Source organism: Rhipicephalus microplus, chromosome 8 (assembly GCF_043290135.1).
Source record: "Rhipicephalus microplus isolate Deutch F79 chromosome 8, USDA_Rmic, whole genome shotgun sequence".
Classification (NCBI taxonomy): domain Eukaryota; kingdom Metazoa; phylum Arthropoda; class Arachnida; order Ixodida; family Ixodidae; genus Rhipicephalus; species Rhipicephalus microplus.
Genome location: NC_134707.1, coordinates 3,907,345 through 3,927,500, shown reverse-complemented (window position 1 = coordinate 3,927,500; position 20,156 = coordinate 3,907,345). Strand labels below are relative to the sequence as shown.

Sequence of the window (20,156 nt, the reverse complement as noted above, 5' to 3'; positions counted from 1 at the left end):
CGTAACGTGTTCGTTTAACCTTGAAGTAGGGCTTCGCGGCAGAGTTGGTTTCTCCTAATTATATGGGTTCATGGTATAGCACATAATACTGCAGAAAACCACTTTTACAGGGGGGTTACATGAACGTAATGTACGCCTATTCGTTCATTTCGAATACTTGGCAATACCGGTGATTCAAATACCAATCGAAGCTGATTCAAATACTTTAATATTCGATCGATTTTTTTTCAAAGTGATTGAATATTGGCGCATCCCTAGTTGCAGTTTCTTATCTTGAACTGCTGCGAACGAACACTGTTACGGTATACGCGTAAAGATGAAAACGGTTGGGTTGATGGTTGTCACGTTCGGCTACTCTGCTTGACTTCGTCCTATTTTTCTAGGCTAGTGGCGTGGGAACTGGAGTTTTCTTATTCACATATTAAAGCTAGAAAACAGTGCGATACGACAAAGGCGAGAAATACAAAAGAAGACTAGCGCTGACTACCAACAACTGCGTTTATTTTTGCAGTACAAATGTGCACGCATTCTAAAAAAAAAAGGGGGGGGGGGAGATGCTCTTAGTACCAGTGGTCGAAACTTTTGTAGCCCTTCACTACGGCGTCTCTCATATTCATGTCCTGGTTCATGTCATGTCATATTCATGTCATATTCATGTCCTGGACATTTTGGTCAAAAGGCGCTAGCATGTTGTAGTTATATTACCACGCCCTTACACACAGGTGTCTACATTTGCTTACTTGCCCGCTGCGGTAGCCTAGTGGCTAAGGTACTAGGCTACTCGGATCCCGGCAGCGGTGACAAAGTTTTCGATGGAGGCGAAAATGCTGTAGGCCCATTGCTCAGATTTGGGTGCACGTTAAAGAACCCCAGGTGTTCGAAATTTCCGCAGCCCCTCACTACGGCCTCTGTCATAATCATATGGTGGTTTTGGGACGTTAAACCCTACATGTAAAAAATAATATACATTTGCCTACTTCCACTGCCTTGGCTCAAGTGGGCTATACATGGTTCTTTTTTTTTTAATTTGATCACTATAGTTTGTTCTACCAACCTCGCAGTCCTGGTAGGTTTGGTGCATTTAAGGTTTTCCGGCCTATTCAATTGATCTCACCATATGCAAAATAATGAAAAACGTTCGTCCAACTGTTCAAGGTTACGCCGCCCACATTCCCTACGCAGTCATCTATAGCAATTATCCTTACAATTTTAACGAAAAATATACAAGAAAAATGCTATTTAAGCTTTATGATTGTGCCTTGCTTAAGGGTGCCCTCGTTTTGGATGTCATCCAGCCAAAATCGAAACATCAATTTTTTATGTCGTCCTCATCAGTGGCTTCTGTTTTGATCTGCCTTGTCATTATTCGGGAATAGATTGAGTTTTATCAAATTGTTCATTTCGGTTAGTGTCATTTCTCAACTATACAGTTAGGTCAGAGACGAGTTTTTCAATGCCGTTGCGTATAGCGTTTTGATCAGTTTCATGCGGCAAGACACGTGGTATCGAAATCGGCATAGTGTTCACCGCATATAAGAAAAGAGGTAAGGTGACAGAAGCAGACACACACGCCCACACGCACCCATAGCGCTGACATTAAACAATGCTCAATAAGCCTCGCATGCCTCATGCGAAGGTGGCCTTTAACGAAACCACAGAGGGAGCACGGAATTGGGCAACTGGTAGTTAACGGTGCGAGCGTAATCAGAGCAAATGGTGTGACAGCCATAAGAGCATCACTGATTGAACGAAGAACTTATGCTGAGGTCGACATTCCGAGGCGCGTTGGATAGTCACTGAACGCCATGGCTGTTCCGCGGGGAAACGCTATCCGCCTCTTATCTCCTCTCTGTAGTTTATACGCGCGATTTTTTGAGAGGTGAGCGTAGGCGCGCTACGCGGTGCTACAACCAGGTGAGGCAAGCCAGTGCCTCGGAAGGGCTGGGCAAGTGGTGCGACGCAGAGCTGTATTTAACAGGAATGAACGCTATGAGAGAGGCAGGGGCTAAGGTCGCCATTTCGCGATGTCTCAAAAAGGAGACATCGCGGATAATTTCGACCTCCTGGGGATTTCGAGAAATCAAAAAGGATTTCAACTCGGGCCCCTCTGGGTAGCAGTTGAGTATTCTACCGCAGAGCCACACTGGCACTTAAAACTCACTTGTCGGCTGCTGACCCGCAGGTCGCGGGTTCGAATCCCGGCTGCGGCGGCTGCATTTCCGATGGAGGCGGAAATATTGTAGGCCCGTGTGCTCAGATTTGGGTGCACGTTAAAGAACCCCAGGTGGTCAAAATTTCCGGAGTCCTTCACTACGGCGTCTCTCATAATCATATGGTGGTTTTGGGACGTTAAACCTCACATATCAATCAAAACTCACTTGCAAAAAAAAAAAAACTCTGCACGTATCACGTAAGAAAAAGAACCACGTACATAGAATAAAATAGCTCAGCTAGCTAGTGCGTATTCATTATAAAAGGACAGGGCGTGCAAGCACGGTCACAACGAGGATGTCAGAACACCACAAACGCCCGACTAACAACTAACTGAAGGTGCGCGCAATGACGGAAAATAAAGAAGACGCGAAAACATATTTCTGCATGACCATGCAATATTCGATCCAATCAATCTGGCACACGTGTGTGGTGGTCTACGTGAAGGATAACTGTTAAGGTTACTGATTTCATTATAAGATGAAATCTTTAGATGATTTCATCTTTAGATTTCATCTGTTAACTGATTTCAACTTTAAATGACCTAATCGACAGTTGACTAATGCATGCGCTACCACTGTTATTGATATGCCGTGCCTTAATCATAAGAAGCAATTTGTTTATTCCTATGCCGGAACAAAACTGCTCATTCATCGTGCATTGGCGTGCACTTACATTCTCGACCGTGTGAATGAAAATTAGAAGGCGAGACTCTGGTTAGCACTCTTGTGTTCCAATAATATCTGGTTATTGCAACGCCTCGTCTACCCATCGCAAAAGCGGCCACAGCTAAAAGAGTCTTTATAAACCATACTGATATGGCAATTCCTGAATTCATTGGTGCATACTACGAAGTCTTCCTGTCTCCTTCTTTCACTTGCTAGCAGGCATTTGTGGTGTTATTCTCGCGCCCGTATTCGCACGCTTTTTCTCCTTATGAGGAATCACGTTTAACTATGCAATATTATATAGCTATATGCTTCGTGTTTTCCAAGCCAATTTTTCTTCTTGAAATTCAAAGTGAAATTTTTATAGTCCATTTTATGCTGAATAACTCCAGTGTTTATGGATTTTAGTATTTCATAATATCTAATTCTATCAAAGTTGGTATTAAGTTTTGCATTATAAATTATTTTAATGAGTTTTATTACCGTCATTCCCAATGAATATGCTTTGCATTGTTGCTGATAGCCATGTCTCTTTCGTGCTTTTATATCTTTTAACTTGCTACCCATTTACAGTGATAATGCTGTTGATTTTCACTGTTGTAAACTCACCAAAGTATGGGATGAGGGTCAGCTCCTGATATAGTCAAGCTGCTTCTCAACTTTTGTTCGCAGCTTCCCTCACCTTAACAAAAAAAAATGAAGAATTGATTAATTTTACTATCATCACTACTCTGAAAGCTTAGATGAAATACTTTCTGAACACAAAAACAGGCCAACACAATAAGCGTATCTTACATCTCTGAAAATTTTAAACACACAAACACGGATACATATACGAGAGCAAATGGAACACAAAACACTCAACTTTGTTCATATTACAACTAACAGCTTTTCATAATACACGCAAGCACACAACGACGTCTGCCGCTTATGAAGGAGCGTTCGTTTCGACTGATGATTCTCAGCTTTTGAAAACTTCCTTCTAACGTTTAGAATGTCTTTTTAAAATCGGAGTTTATCGGATCATTCTGAATCGTGACAATTAAACAACTATAGCGTGGCCCGAATATAGCATGGTAGAAGAGTAAAATAACCACCAGTCATCGCACAATATTAAGTGGACCACGAGTGTGTGGGTTAGTGCTTCCCACCTATTGCAATGTGCTCAGCCATAATTCTTCATCGTCATCGGCCACATGCAGCATCAATAAAGCGTAGCGGTTACCTCGGTTATCAACAAAGCGTAGCGGTTACCTCGGTTATCCGCAGAACGACGTACAGAGGAGTTGTGGATGCTGTCGAGCTCCGCGAATGTTGTGATTTATGACGCAGTGGATATCGCTAAATTAAAGCCAGAACTTCATGCGCAATTGGCCTCGTCCTAACGTCACGCTGTGCTCAGAATTTCCATTAGACAGTATTGTAATCATCGGCGATTTTTTTTTCTTTTGAATTTAGATGTCATTGAAAAGTGGCCATCCTAAGTGGGAATCGAACCCGCATTAACATTATTAGCATCGTAAATTGACAGCCGCTAAGCCGGGTAAAATACAGTAAGTGCCGCGGCAAGATACCTGTGAAGCTGCTGACACCACTTTCACGACTCGTCGTGATTGGTGACATTCATGATTTAAATTGTGTGCGCGGCATTTTTAAACTTGGTCTTAGACAACTCGGCTAATGTTTCAACAGAGCACTATGGTTGCGCAACACACTCCTTGAGATCTTATTGTTCTTTCTTTCTTATGACTCACCAAAGCACGCAACTTCAGAAAATGTACGATAAGGCTACGGTACGCCTGTGCTCCAAAAGCGAGAGAAAAAAAGAACCAAGAGAAACTGGACTTCAGCTGACGCAAGCCGGAAAAGACCGACAAGGCGGAGGATGACCACTGCAGACAACTTTGCCGCGCCGGCGCACAAAGGAACAGATTAGATTAAGTTTTTATTCCAGTCGCATCGTGAGAGAAGCGCTGGGAACGGCGCGAAGCGGGACTCGGAGTTTGCAGTTTCTTTTGAATATGAATGACCCGTCTAACATTTCATCTATGCTTTTCAAAAATGCAGCGTTCTCTCTACTTTACCACTTATTTTCACGGCTTTTGCGTTTTTTTAGCTATATAATCGGAGGTATTATGAGTTCATGTCAGATACTGCATACAGGATAGTCTAAGGCAGCGCCTTCTTTATAGAGGAGGCGCTCAATAAAGAAACGGGCTTGGGCAAACGTAACGTTCAAACGGACACCTGTAAAGACTGCAAGCAGCCATATAAATATAGACTGCAAGCACTACGGATGGAATGGATAAAAGGGCCCCTAGCAGCCTCTGAAAACACACACACACAAAAGCGCATTGTTCTCATCTGTTGTGTTATGAAATAGTTTGTTTTTCTTCAGTCAGTCACGTTTCATTGTGACGCGAAAAAATGAATAGTGATATCTGGGGTTTTACGTCACGAAACCACAATATGATTATGAGACACGCCGCAGTGGTGGGCTCCGGAAAATCATGCACCGAAAAGACGCAGTGCACGGGCCTCTACAGTTTAGCCTTCACCGACATGAGACCGCCGCTCCAGGAATCAAACCCACGACCTTCTGGTCAGCTGTCTAGCACCTTAGCCAGTGATCCACCGTGGTGGACCCTGAATTATTGTAGATTCTTATCAAATATTCTAACTATGCATGGGCAGCTTGTGTCGAAGGTATTTAAAATACCAAAACCGCGGTATAGGAAATGTTAAGGCCTTCTGTGTAGACGGCTTCTACACACATAACCGGAACCGCCATCTTGTTATACCATCAAGGCGGGACGTGATGTTTATGCTCGTTTGCTGCGTTGTATGCGAACCCGCCATGGTGGTCTAGAGGCTAAGCCACTCGGCTGCTGACGCACAGGTCGCGGGATCGAATCCTGGCCGCAGCGGTCGCATTTTTGATGGAAGCAAAAATGCTTGAGGCCGCCTTCTAAGATTTACGTGAACGTTAAGGAATTAGGTGGTCGAAATTTCTGGAGCCCTTCGCGACGGTGTCTTTTATAATCATATGGTGGTTTTGGGACGTTAAGCCCCCACAATTTTTATTATGTGTTGTATGTGCGATCTATTGAAGGGATAAGGAGTAGCTGGCGCCTTATATGTGCGCCAACATCTGTCAAAAAAGGGAGGGAGGGGGGACGCAAAGTTACCGTTTTCACTCTTTCAGGTGACTTTGTCTTTTATTCGCAAAGGTCAAGAAAAAAGGAGGTCCTTGATCTTCACCTTAAATATTTGAACACTTCATTTGTGTCTCGAGATATTATCGTAGTTTTGGAATGTAAAACACCTAGAATTATTATTGATACTATAAGGAGGTTAATGATTAATTAACAACGCGACACAAATACGCGAAGCGCTGACGATAAAAAAAGACACCAAGACAGTGGCCTTCATTGTCAGTGTTTCGTACCTTTGCGTTGCACCGTTACATAATAATGACTTAGAAGTTAAAAAAAACTGCGAGAATGCAGGACGAAGAGTGACGCAAAGACTAATGGTGACTGCCAGCTGAAAGTTTCATTGAAGAAACCAGGAATTTATTCGCCCTGTATTATTTCTAGCTTCTGAGTTATGTACCCGCTTATCGCCGCTTCTCCAGGACATAATCATGAACCTTCACCAATTCACCCAGCTATCAGTGCTCCCGAATTATTATTAGTCAACGAGCTTCTTACACTTTGCTTTTCATCCAGTAAGCCAGGAGTCTCAAACACGTGGCGTGCATGAACCCCTCGTTTGAGGCCCGCAACCCACACTTGACCGTCTGCGTCCCACAATCTTTATTCTGTTAACAACTGTGTAACAACACCTCGATGTTGTGCCTTCTTACTAGAGAAGGCACGCACAAGTAATTCTAAGGACCGTGGCGTTTATCACACTGCGCTGGCAGTGCAATGCGATGCTCAAAAAGGCAAGCGTTTCCAACGCTTTGCTAAGACGACATGGTGGTGGCACCTGCCCGTCGCGTCGCTTTCTACACCTTTTTGCCTCCGAGACAGGTGTGCATCTTTCTCCGCGGGCGCGCACGCCTTTCTTTGTTTTCGAAGGTAACTGCCAGATGGCGCTCGTGTCTAAGGTGCCTCGATGCGCTCGTTCGCCTTCGCTCCACGGATCGAGCTTCTCTAGCGCAGTGCCTCCAGAATACGATTCACCATTTTTCTCGCGCAGAACATCAAAGAAACGTTTTCTTCACTCTTTTCCGCACGCAAGACTATCGTCTTTCGACGACATTTGCAGTGGAACATGCAGATACGGAGCCAATTTTTTTTAATGGTAATGTCATCAGGCATATCTTCGGGAAACAACGCGAAAGACCAGGACAAAATTGGCCACACACGCAACACACGAAGTGCTGACTGGCAACTGAAGTTTATTGCGGCGAAGAACGTAAGCAAGTGCATATCTTCTTATGAGCCCTCGTCAATAAAATCAAGAAGATTAAATAGTAACGAAAAATATAAATGAACACCGACTCAAGAAGCCTTGAGCACATGACGACAATGGCTAACATGATCCAGCAGCAGATTGGCGCGCAATTTGCTTGTCGGATAACAAAACAAAAAGAGTGCTTACACATCCATTTTGAACAGAGCAATGCTGTGTGCCTCGATCATTTCTCGCGTTTTTTTTTTGTTTGTTTGAGGTTAGCCGCCAAAATGTCACATTTACATGAGCCAGTCAGCGCTTCGTGTGTTGTGTGTGTGCCTCTATTATGTTAACTAGCTGACAGGTTGATCCTTTAAGTTATCAAGCAATTTTGTACAAACTGCCCCCCCCCCCCCATCCCGTTATTAACTTCTTCTTTGTCGTGGCCCTTGTTTGTTTGTTTGTCTCCTTGTTTGTTAATACTGTTAACCCTAGCTTAGTCATTACACCAACGAATCAACAATTAGATAGAGTTCAACAAGAAACATTCACGCGTCATAAATGTGAACATGATTTCAAGGGCATGGCTTGCTTCAGAGATATGTTAAGAGTAAGAAGAGAAAGGAAAACCAAAAGAAAACAACAACAAAAAAAGCACAAATGCACTTGTCGCTTCCATAGCGGGGCGTTAATGATTATTGTACAAGAACACTAACCGTCGTTATTGCAATTTAGGCCCTTTCGAGGCTAGATTTCGTCAGTGTGGCCCACTGGCTGCGGTGAACTTGAAATCGTACAGTTTTCTATAAATGCACTACGGGGAACTCTGGCGCTGGTGTCCATGGAAGCTGCAACGCACGGCGCTTCAGCGAGAATGGGAATGATGTGTGGTAGACGTATTTGTCTAATCTTCGTACTTTATGTGGCGTTTCGCTTCGCGTGGCTTGAAGCTGTTTTGTCCCGAAACAACCATCAGCAATAGTTTATCAGTAACGCTTCGCCACCTTAATCTTTTGAGCTCACCGCTTCAGATCGGCTTATGAAGTTCACAACTATGCACTCTTTAGCCGTAAGCAAATGAATAAGCAAAGCCAGAAGTGCGTTTGAAGCCGCTAGACCGAAGATTATGCAAATCTATACCAATCATTGCCACGGTGGCTGAACGATCTGCAGAGTCCTCTGTGCTTGAAACCTTCCGATGGGGGGAAGGGGTCTCATTGGTGTCACACTCTTTTCGGCAGGACACACCCGCCGGGTGAGCATACCCGAGTGCGTCGAGTTCGACATCACGACCAACGCGTGCCGGGGCTTCTGCACCTCGTACTCGATCCCGTCGCCCGAGTTCACCCTCCGCATGAACCGGAACCAGCGGGTCACCTCGTTCGGCCAGTGCTGCAACATCATGGACACCGAGGACGTGAGTGTGTCGTTCATTGTTTACCACGAATGAAGGGGGGAAAATGGACGTTAGAACGATAGTTCTTGGGGTTTAACGTTTCAAGGGCACAATACGCTTTTGAAAGACGCCGTAGTGGACGGCTCCAGAGATTTATACCACCTCGAGTTCTTCAACGAACACCTATAAATCTTAGCGCACAGCCCTGGATACTTTTCGCCTATATCGAAAAAAAATGTGGCCGTCGCGGCCGGGAGAACATGCCGCGATTTTCGGGTCGCCCCGCCGCGGTGGTCTAGTGGCTAAGGTACTCGGCTGCTGACCCGCAGGTCGCGAGATCGAATCGCGGCTGCGTTTCCGATGGAGGCGGAAATGTTGTAGGCCCGTGTGCTCAGATTTGGGCGCACGTTAAAGAACCCCAGGTGGTCAAAGTTTCCGGAGCCCTCCACTACGGCGTCTCTCATAATCATATGGTGGTTTTGGGACGTTAAACCCCACATATCGATTTTTGGGTCAGCAGTAGAACACAAGCGTCCCTGCATATCCAAGGGAACAGATACACTAAATCTATGGAGCACCTTAACCACTAGACCATAACGACGAGTGGATGGGAACCTTGAGGTGTTGTTTCTTTGTTTGGCACAACCTGAAAGGGTGCGCCACACTGTCACCCAACGATTTGGAATTTTCAGCGGAACAAGAAGTAGGTGGCCTGTTGTGCCTATACAGATTGGGAAAGTGTTCCGTAAAAGAATATTTCAGCGCAAAACTAAGCCCTAGAAGTATCCGGCTGTAAACCTCGCCCATCGCTGGTGGCCGCCATGTTGCCATGGTACCTGTGACGTCATGTGCAGCCGGCATAGGAGCCATTTTTTTCTGCCAAAGCTTCAGCCGCTGCAAATCTTTCAATTTCAGTGTCGAGCTGAAGAAAGCTATACTATTTCGATTTCACGCGCAGCTTACCACGCAACTATATCGTTCACCGGACTGCAGATGCTCACAAAGCCACTTGCTTGTTCATAAGAAAATCATAAGAAAAATTAGCAGTGGCTTAGCTCAACTAGAGTGTACTAGAACAAGAACCGTTATATAGTACACTCTAGCTCAGCTATGCCAGGGTATACGCAGCATGAGCTACGTATGGCCGAAACGACAGACTGGCGAGCAAAGTTGCGCGCTTCAAGCACCAGCGACACGTCACTCGAGGGAGATATTCTAGGCGACAAGACAAGCTCCTTCTCTGGCGCCGCGTGGTGCCACTGCTCCATGGGCAGGCACACCACGGCTCTCGATAAGCCACCCGAAACTTTCAGCCAGTGCAGCTTATAACGCTGCAAAATATTCAATTATAATTCAAGTGCTTAACGCTACGCGCTAAGATTTCGCCCACATATTTCTGAGGGCACAAGGATTAACCCTGATGAAAATTGGGTGTCATGTCCCATTTAATGTAACCAGCAGATAGTGAAGCTAAGAAATACACAGGGGATGGTTATTGAAATGCAGATGAGAATAAATTGAAGGGTGTGAAAAGACAACTTGCCGCCTGCAGGTACCGAACCTTCGACACTTGGAATACGCACCCGGTGCTCTTAGTGATTTATCTACGGTGGCGGTCATCCCCTCGTCCACTTTATGGGGTACTTATGTGCATGCAAACCCAGATGTGTCTGTCAGCGTCACTCGTTCGTGACTGCGCAAAAGTAGATGGTGGTCCCACACAGATACATATTCATGCCGCTAGTTTTCGTTCGAAAAACTTTGCGTCAAATTTCGGCAAAGATACCGACATCTCATTTTGAATAAACCTAATATTTGAAGTAGGGACGACGAAGATCGGATTATTGACATGTGTAGTGTTTGCATTACCAGTCTAGAAGTACTAACGCATGCACCGGAAACGACACGACTGTGGCACATAATAAAGGTGTACACCACCACGATTTCGAGGGCGGCGCTTGAATTCATTTAGTAGGTTGTAACCGACTGTAAGTACTCGGAACCCTCGATTGCCATAATGGTGGAAAGACATAATGGTTTTGAAGTAACACTCATGCAAAAGAAAAAAAAGTATCAAATGTGTACACATTCAATGATACAAAAAAAATAAAAATTCGAAATTAAACATAGCTCGATTAATAACGTAACAACACATATGAATTTTTTATTCAAACGCCAGAGGTGCTTTCCTTGCGGTTAGCTAATCGAGATCATAAAAACATTGTGAATCTCTGAGGCCCATGCATACGCATTGGTCCGGCGGTCATTTCGCGCCCACCTTCTGCGGTGACAACGAATATTCGTTTGGCTCGCCTGTACATGCATCTGCTGAAATGCCACGAGACGCACGTCCGCGCGGGGCGCGCCAAATGGGCCAGCGGGGCTAATACGACTTTACTGCATTCCATGTGGTGGGAGCCATAAATGCATCGAGCAGGCGGCAACACACCTGCAATCCGAACTGGGCGCGTTAGGCTTAGCAATTAGGCATCCACTCGCATGAAAAATGTCGCGAGTGGCGACCGCTGCATGCGTTTCTATCTAGCCCGCGAGGATGCATGCACATTCCAGAGGTGGCCGAAAAAAAAAAGCCTCAAGGCGCAAGATCAGCGGGCTTGTAGGTGAGTGGTGTAATGGGAGGGGGAGTTATGCTAGATCACCTGCGCGTCAAGGAGCCACCTGGTGGGTGCACCAATCAATGTGGGACGGTGAAATGTCCCCGTGCGAAATAGGTTCCACCCGTACGCTGTGCCACCCAGTAACCGGCATTCCAGGAATTCAGAATTGAATGTCGGATCGGATTGTTACGTATCATATACACGCGAGTAAATTGCTTGTAGAGGCCCTATAGTGCAACGATTTTCGGGGCTGTGGTTTGTTGTCCATGTTTACAGTATATATCTAGTTGTTTCTTTTATAACTTCAAAAATGTTTTAAACTGTGCGCAAATTACAGGAAGAATAAACATGAAGACATGTCCACACCCAAGTGCACAACTTCCGACGGATTTTATTTACGGAGAGCACATCATTTATCGCTTCTTTAAAATAACAAAAAATATGTAAGCAAATAACAGTTGAAACAGCAGTTAAAAACAACTACTACAGCGCGTGCACATCGTGTATGCGCGCGAAGGACCTGATGTGTCCATCTACGTATCTCAATTCATCCCCTGATAATGTTATTGAAGGAGAGCCGACATTTTCCCCCTTTTGCGCCGAAAAACGCCTCAATGACTTCCCTTTCAGTTTTCGACTTAGCCATCGATAAGAACTTTGTCTTTTTTATATGAGGCAAGCAGCTTTCCGAACATTGTTGAAACCATGGACTTACTTGCCCAGCAACGTGCCTTGCTTCTTCTTCTTCATCGAGCAGGGGCGTAGTCAGAAATGTTTTTCTTTTGGAGGTGAGGATGTTGTTCAACCATACTTGATGTATTTTCCCACGTGCATTTCTATGTGTACGTGTACGCTAACGGAATTGAATTTTCGGAGGAACAATTTTTTATGGTTGAGTGTTTTCAGACTGTCCAGTCCTCTATCGCATGCCTGGCTACGCTTCGATTTGGGCTTCGTAGCTGCGTGCAAACTAAAGTGGTTCTCATTAGGAGGGACGAAAAGAGCAGTTATGCAAAGGAGGCCGAGAGAAGTGGTCCGCCCTCATTAACAAGAACAACCGCAACGGACCCATAATGTCACCATCGATCCCTGTGCTACAAAACCTACGGAACCACGCAGACAGCCCCACCTCTGTGTGCTTCGCGATAACATCTTAAGCGATATTTCTTGTATCGCTTCAGAAAGAAGCCTTCTCTGTGTTGCAGAGTAGGCTACACTGTACAGATGACAAGGCTGGCAACATCGAGTGGTGCATTGATGCATTCACACGCACGCATCGCACGCGTAACACGGCGTAGACATGCAAGAAACCGCTATTTCGGACTCAACTAACACTCTTAGCATTCGTTGTGCACATAGGCCTGGCCTGAACCTTATAAGGGTGCTGACACGAATTTTAAATAGTTTGGGATTGTTGCTCTTGATAAGAACACGGCTTTCGAGAACACTGAAAGATGTACTGCAGTGGCTGCGAATGTATCGCCTATATCTTCAGTACCGCTGTTTTAAAAAGACTCGTTTGATTTTGGTGTCGAGGGGCCGGCTTTTTCATGAAGTTTCTTGGCAGTGTGACGTCACGAGGAGACAGCAATTCGCGACGTTGTAGTGACAGATATTCCATCTGGTTGTGGTACATTTAATAATAATAACAATAATAATAATAATAATAATATAATAATAATAATAATAATAATAATAATAATAATATAATAATAATAATAATAATAATAATAATAATAATAATAATAATAATAATAATAATAATAATAATAATAATAATAATAATAATAATAATAACGTGGAGGAGGTGCGAGATCTCCTTTTCACAGAAAAGTGAATCAATGAGAGAGAAAGAGAGACCAACAGCACATTCGGGTGGTCGTTTGCTAGCCCTCTGACAACGTTTGAAAGTGCAGAATTTGTGAGCCTTAAGGCTGTACAATAAAAACAAAGAGGTATGCAAGTGACGTCCTCCCTTTCCGATTATGTATTTGTCCCATTAATTTAGTGGCAGTGCTTAGTTGCTCTTTTATGTGCATTTTTCAGAGCCTCCAGAGTGCTCGAAAACGACTTGTCAAATGCACCATAAGAGTAAAGGCAGGGAGGTTAATCACCCAAGCTAGGCTCGGTTGGCTACCCTACACTTAACGGACGTGAAATGGGAGTAGCCGAAAGAAAAGGATAGGGAAGATGAGTGAGAAAGGGATGCGTAAACAGTCTGTTTCAAACTATATATACACTGTACGAACTTGCACTGTTAGTTCACAGGCGCTTGTCAAGTCCCGTGGTACTGAAGAAGCACAACGGGGGCTTTCATGAGCTCGCGTATATGCAAAACCGAGCGGCCCAGGCCCCAGAATCTACTTTCCTGTCAGTGGTCTTGAATCCAAGGGACGGAGCTTGGCTTCCATGCCGCGTCGTTGGGCCTAGTATGGCGGGTACGCGCATAGTGTGTGCTCGAGCGTCTCCTCGCAGGCGCAAATGCTGCGTGGCTATCCTAATGAGACACGAATACGCATTCGTACATGCAACGCCCAACCACGTGCGACGCAGCAAAGTTGCACCGCGCCGTGAGGAGAGCCTGTGTGGTAAACGAATTTTCAAATTTGGGTCGAATGCAGGCACGCGTTGGAAAAAGCCTGCATATTCCGATGCAGAAGCGTGACACGGCGGCCAAGTGATTAGTCGCCGTGCAGAGTCCGTTCACAGGAGTGGTATGGGTGTCTGCAGGTCTTGGCCATGAGCTCGTCGTGCGGCTTCATCCGTGTGACAGTTGCCGACAATACGGTATTGAATCGCAGGCATAGAAAGGACTATATACCTGAAATAAGCGCTTATGAGTCTGCCAAGCCACGCAAAAAATACATAATTATGAAGTTCGTTCACGTAAGGACAATAAAGATGACAAAATACAGCCAAAACCTTCACTGAAAATGATGATAGGATCATGGGAGAGGCTTTTGCTCCGAAGTGGGCGTAGTTATCATGATGATGATCATGACCGTAAAAATGGGTTACCGGTTCATCTAAGCTCGTTTTCTTTCTTCATCACGCAGGTCAAAGTGCAGGTTCGCTGCCTGGACGGTCACCGGGACCTGGTGTTCAAGTCGGCCAAAAGCTGCGCCTGCTTCCACTGCAAGAAGAACTGACCGGGACGGTAGTTCCTCCTCGACAGTTGGGTGGCCGTCGACCTCGTGACGTCATCTTCCCTCTCCCTATAAGCACGTCCTCCTCGTCGCGCACTTCCTCACAAAATATAATAAACAAAACGCACCAGCTTTCGAACTGCGGTTTCGTTTTGACCTCAGCACGCTCTGCCACGCCGTGCGAGACAACGATGTGCTCAAAGACAAAAGCCGTGGCATCATGCTTGGGCCACGCCGCAATGGTCTAGTGGCTAAGGTACTTGGCTGCTGACCCGCAGGTCGCGGGTTGGAATCCCGGCTGCGGCGGCTGCATTTTTGATGAAGGCTAAAATGCTGTAAGCCTGTGTGCTCAGATTTGGGTGCACGTTAAAGAACCCCAGGTGGTCGAAATCTCCGGAGCACTCCACTACGGCGTCTCTCATAATCATATGGTGGTTTTGGGACGTTAAACCCCACATATCAATTAATCAAACCTATAGACAAGGGTCGGCTGAGACGAACGCACAGCTCTAATCTCTTGCAGTCCGGCTATTTTCAAGTTCTCGTCCACACGTCCCGTCTGCAGGAGACCGCACCGGTGGGGCCCGTCGGCAAACTAAATGCGTTCTCGGGATCGGTGGCGTGTTTTGGTGGCAGTCGGGCTAAGGTCGTCATTTGGGAAGCTGCCGTGCCCCAAAAGTTGATTCAGAGAGTCTCTCATTTGTTTTCCGAGCCTACTACACATCATTTTCTTAAAGAGTGCATGCTTTAACTAAATATTGAATTACTCAAGCCAATGGCGAACGCATGGCCTGTGTATGGAGCTTAGTAGCCTAGTGTTTTGGGCGGGTTGGTACGTCGTACTGTAGTTTTAAGCGCACGAAAGAACACACGGACAGATGGAGACGGGACAAGCCCTAACTTGCAACAATGTTTACTCCAGAAAAAAAGTAACCATATATATGGGCAAGATGACCTTTGAATCATCGTGATCACGCGCACTTTGCAAATTCACATATCTTTACGTAGATAGGCTAACTCCTTACACGAAAGGGCAATTGACGGTTTGGAAATACAGCTGTCTGCCAAGCCAACCGTCCAGCATGCCTGTGAGGATGAGCTGAGACAATATCTTGACCTCCTATCGCGAGTCACTTGAGGCCGGGTCACCTAATCTTGCAGTGAAATGCAATAAAGTTACGACCAACCAACCAAAAACATTCACTGGCGCCTATGCAGCATAAAATAAAACAAACCCAAATAAGGCCCTACCGTGCTATGCTCCTCGTTATTGGTCACTTCATTTTGCACTCCAATGACTTTATCAAGTCAAGCGCACATTTATTGCCACATTCTACATCGTACAATAACGTTAACGAAGAAAAAAAAACGTATTCATCAAATTGCTTTATTGTCCTTATTATTACATCAGGCGTTGTGCCCTTCCAGGTGGCAGTTGCCAGCTTGCTCTCTCCCTCTTTCCTCTGTGTCCTTGTGTATCTTTGTATGAAAATCAAATAAATAAATAAATACATTATAAATAGCTAACCTATTGACGCTCGCTGTGATTTGTCAGCCGGAAACAGCATTATCACCACTGTGAACCGGCACGCACCCTCTACATCTTCGCTGCCAGAACACGTGCGCCGATTCCTCCAGCGGAACCTGTGGCAATTAACCCCTATGGCTAAAAGAACGAGTACAGAGAGGGAGACAGAGGAATGTAGAAACACTTGGTGAAGGACATTCTTTACCAGGCGAGATTCGAACCCGCGTATCCTCGATCCGATGAAGGAGGTCTTCTTAACAACTAGGCTAGCCAGGCACTTCTTCCCCTAGCGAAGCATACCATAGTCGTGCGTACTATAATGTAGAAAGAGGGTGGAAAGGGAAGTGAGCGTGACGAGGAGTGCTGAGGATAAGGAGGAGGGAAAAAAGTAAAGCATAGCCCAGGGAGGATGAGGAAGATAGAAATAGGGAGAAAGAGAACGAAAGAGGGCGCCGAAGAAAGAGAGTGAGAGATAGGTGGAGGAAGCAAGCGAGAAATAGAGATAGCCAGAGGGAAACAGACGAATGAAAGAGGACGGAAGGAAGAAAACTAAATCTAGAGAGAAAGTAAATAAATAGATAAACAGAGAATAAATACATGCGCAAAATAGAGAGAGAGAGAGAGAGAGAGAGAGAGAGAGAGAGCAAAGCAGCAAAAGTCAGGACTATATAGGTGATGATCATCTTGGCTGACCATTTATTTAGCACTGTGCATCCAGCTGCCAGATACGCTAATTCTTATTATTATTATTATTATTATTATTATTATTATTATTATTATTATTATTATTATTATTATTATTATTATTATTATTATTATTATTATTATTATTATTATTATTATTATTATTATTATTATTATTATTATTATTATTAAGGGGATAGAAGCCTGACAGCTACCACATGGAGGTGCACAACTCCCACCTACTGTTTCAAGACCAGAGAAGAGAGAGAAAAGCAGAAAGTAGAGAAAAAAAATGACACAGACTCGTCAGATGAAGAAGGAGGCGCATGTTATTTACTACGCACGCCCGAGCACACGTGGTTATGAGAAATGAGCCGCATTAACAAAGATATCTTCTTGCGGAAGAACAGCGGATGTCTCAGAATCATGCAAAGCGACCCAACTGCAGCATAGGTCCACCTCCCGGCCTACGTGGGAGGAAATAGAACGGCGGGCTCAGTGTTGACGCTTTCTTATCTCTTCCGATACGTCACCGACTGGGTAATGCGATGCGCAAACAAGCTTACATGCCAGCCCAGCTTCTTCTTGTCGCTTATTCGATAAGCGTAAATCGATCAGTCTTGCAGGAAAGAGTAGCGTTCAAGCCGGGCGTGTTTTTTTTTTTTTTTATAAAAGAGTTTTGCGTGCCACCAATGGGCATCACGCTAAGCAGCTCGAGATGCGTCTTTCAAAGAATGACGCCTAAAGAAGAAATCGAAAGAACACGCAAACTACATGGCGCGCTGTTTTCACCACGTCTGACCTTGGTGACCATAAAAAGATGCCAGGATGGTTCTTGATTGTATCATGGGTGATTTGAGTGAATTTTAGGCGCGAAGTATCTTATGTGTGTGTCCCACGACAGGTATGTACCTTAAGGTGTGTGTTACATATTCGACGGCTGGACGACCGACGGGTGCTGAGGAAAGCTGACGCAAGCAGTGCCAGGAATACAATCCCCTTTTATTCACTCAGCGACGCGCTTTTCTTTTTTTGCGCTGTTGAACCAATCAGAGGGTGGCAAAAACAAAACAAGAGGAGCCGATATCGCGGCAAGCAGGCAAGCTTATCAAAAAGCCAAACGAAAGAGCATGGCAAGCTGGGCGAATGTTGCATGTGTCATGTAGTCACAGTACATCATAAACTTTGCGTCCCGTGCTGCCTTCAATTCGTCATGGCTTCAAGACGACATATGGTTTACAAAGTTGTGACGCAACGACGACGTGATTATGACGTGCCGAAGCACCTGGTGGGCTTGGTGTCTAACGTCGTCATGGTGTGTCAGTCTATCATGAAAACGTCTATGTGCCACAAAAATATGGCTGGTTTCCACTACTCGATCGCTACCGGTTCCCTAATAACGATGAATGCAACAGTTAGCCCTACAAGTAGACAACGACGTTCGGGCAAGTGAAACACTCTTCCCTACATGCCTACCGATTTTCTTTTTATCACCATCCAGGCTACAGCCGCTTAGAAGGAAGCTCGAAACAGCATGCCTCACTCTTTCCGTGCTACCGTGTCACTTTAGAAATGTCCTGTGTCACCGTCGGTTCACTTCAGGGTGTATCAATGACGCAAGGTGTGGCGTGTAGCGCTTGATCGCGCGCGCAAATTTAAACGTTCATACAAAATATCTTCCAAGCCATATTCGCCGCTTATATTTGGCACATGATGTTCACGGAAATCGATCTGACAAGCTATTTCACCCACGAACTTTTGTGTCAGCACGGCACTCATTTAAGGTCAATTTTTGCGTGGCGAACCTATTGCCATCGACACTAGGCTACAGTGCTAATTCTGGTGACATCATGCAGTAGTAAGGCTCAGGTACAAGGAAAGCTTTCAAAATGGCCTCTTGTGCCCCACTAACGAAGCCACGGAGATGACTGGAAGGGGAAATGTCACGATATCTTGAGTGAGAACAAGAGGTTCATACCATGTTGCGACTTCAGGGTACAGTGGGAACCAATACTAGTTTTTAGAAACATACGGCAATTTGTTTGTCTGGGTGCACTCTCGCTTATCAGTACATTACCAGCATTCTTGGGGCTAAGGCATTTAATTTGACGCAAGACAAACAAAGTAGAAAAAGTTCGTGTCAGTGTCCCTGCAATGGGCCCCTAGCTACCCCACGTTCGAATACGAGTGAGTGATTTCTTCCGCGACTTCACTACCCTTTTTCCACAGGCGAAGTCTCCTCCTCGCCACCTATATGTCTTACGTGTATAACGTCAGCCCTAAGCGTTGAGGCTACCAAGATTTCGTGCTTTTCCGGCTAGAAGCTGCTATCTGCACTTGCGCATTCAGAAACCCACACCGTGAAGTGAAATCAATTTATCGCCCACGATAGCCATACAATACAAAGAAGAACGAAAGGATGGCTGCATAGAAAAGCAGTGCGGGAAACGATCCACGTCTGATATTTTGCGTGTATGTACCAATCGAAAGTATCTGAAGTAATGACGTCATCTCAACCACTGTTTTTGCGTCGCGAAGTGCGCCAAAAATACAGAGGAATGACAGGGGATAATAAAGGGCTCATTTTTATTCATTTTTTAGGTTGGTTAGGGCAGTGTTAGGGGCCCTTTGAGAGCGTCTTGAAGAACCCTGTGCAGTCGAATTAAGCTCAAGCCTCTGCGCATGCGCAAGCTCGACTTTCCCGTTTGTTCTTGGTTTCTCGATAAAGAAGCCACTCGTTAGCCGTGGCCCATACCATGTGCCTTTCTGGCACGAGCTGTGAGCGAGACGGAGGTACCCGCACGCGCAACAGCGAAATTATCGAAAAGCTTACCTTGCACCCATTAGACAGCGCCTTTTAAAAAGAAGCGTCTTCGTTAGTTTAACGCATACTGAAAGAGTTACGAACAAGTCTTGCTACTCGCGTGTGCCTCGCGATTTGTGCGGTTCATCAAGCGGCTCGGAACAGCAGCGCTCTTGGGAAGCCACGCGGCTCCGGTAAGTAAACCTTTCGCCACACTGAGTCGCGGTTTCCCTCGCGGAGCGGCTAACGCAGTTAGACGCAATATTCCCCGCGTGGAACAACAACAGGTCATTAGGAAGGTTGACAGCTAAAGCGACCGCCACCACCGAGGGCGAGTTATGCAAATCACCGACAATGCCAAAACGTGAGTTGCCCTCGGAAACGACGCTGCGCTGCCGAAGTTGCTGCTACGTGCCCCGGTATCGGAAAGGTGCAGCGCTGCGGAAACTGCGGTGCCTGCGGAGGCTGGTTCTACGGAGAACGTCAAGATCTCATGGAAGGAATTTGTGCACCTAAGAAAGAAACGCTAGCTTTGAGGTCTTGCATATAACGGTATTTCCGAATAGCGTACGCAAAACATCGCGTTACGCGAGCGCCATGCGCTCTACTCATGCGGGCTCCCATGAAGTGACCAACGCTGACGTTACGCCCGCAAGCTTTGCGTATGTTGTTTGATAACTTCTTATTCGGGTCAAATA

General features: G+C 45.5%; 1 protein-coding gene across 2 annotated transcripts in view; it reads left to right on the top strand.

Annotated features, from left to right (window-relative positions):
* LOC119163963 (ras guanyl-releasing protein 3) overlaps window positions 1-14,582 on the top strand; it is a 182,260-nt gene extending 167,678 nt beyond the window's left edge. For both annotated transcript variants that reach the window (XM_075870791.1, XM_075870790.1), the window contains exons 16-17: window positions 8,525-8,700; window positions 14,354-14,582. In XM_075870791.1, coding sequence (XP_075726906.1) covers window positions 8,525-8,700; window positions 14,354-14,446 — 269 coding nt within the window. In that variant the 3' untranslated portion in view covers window positions 14,447-14,582. The remainder of the gene's footprint in view (window positions 1-8,524; window positions 8,701-14,353) is intronic.
* Window positions 14,583-20,156: the final 5,574 nt, after the last annotated feature.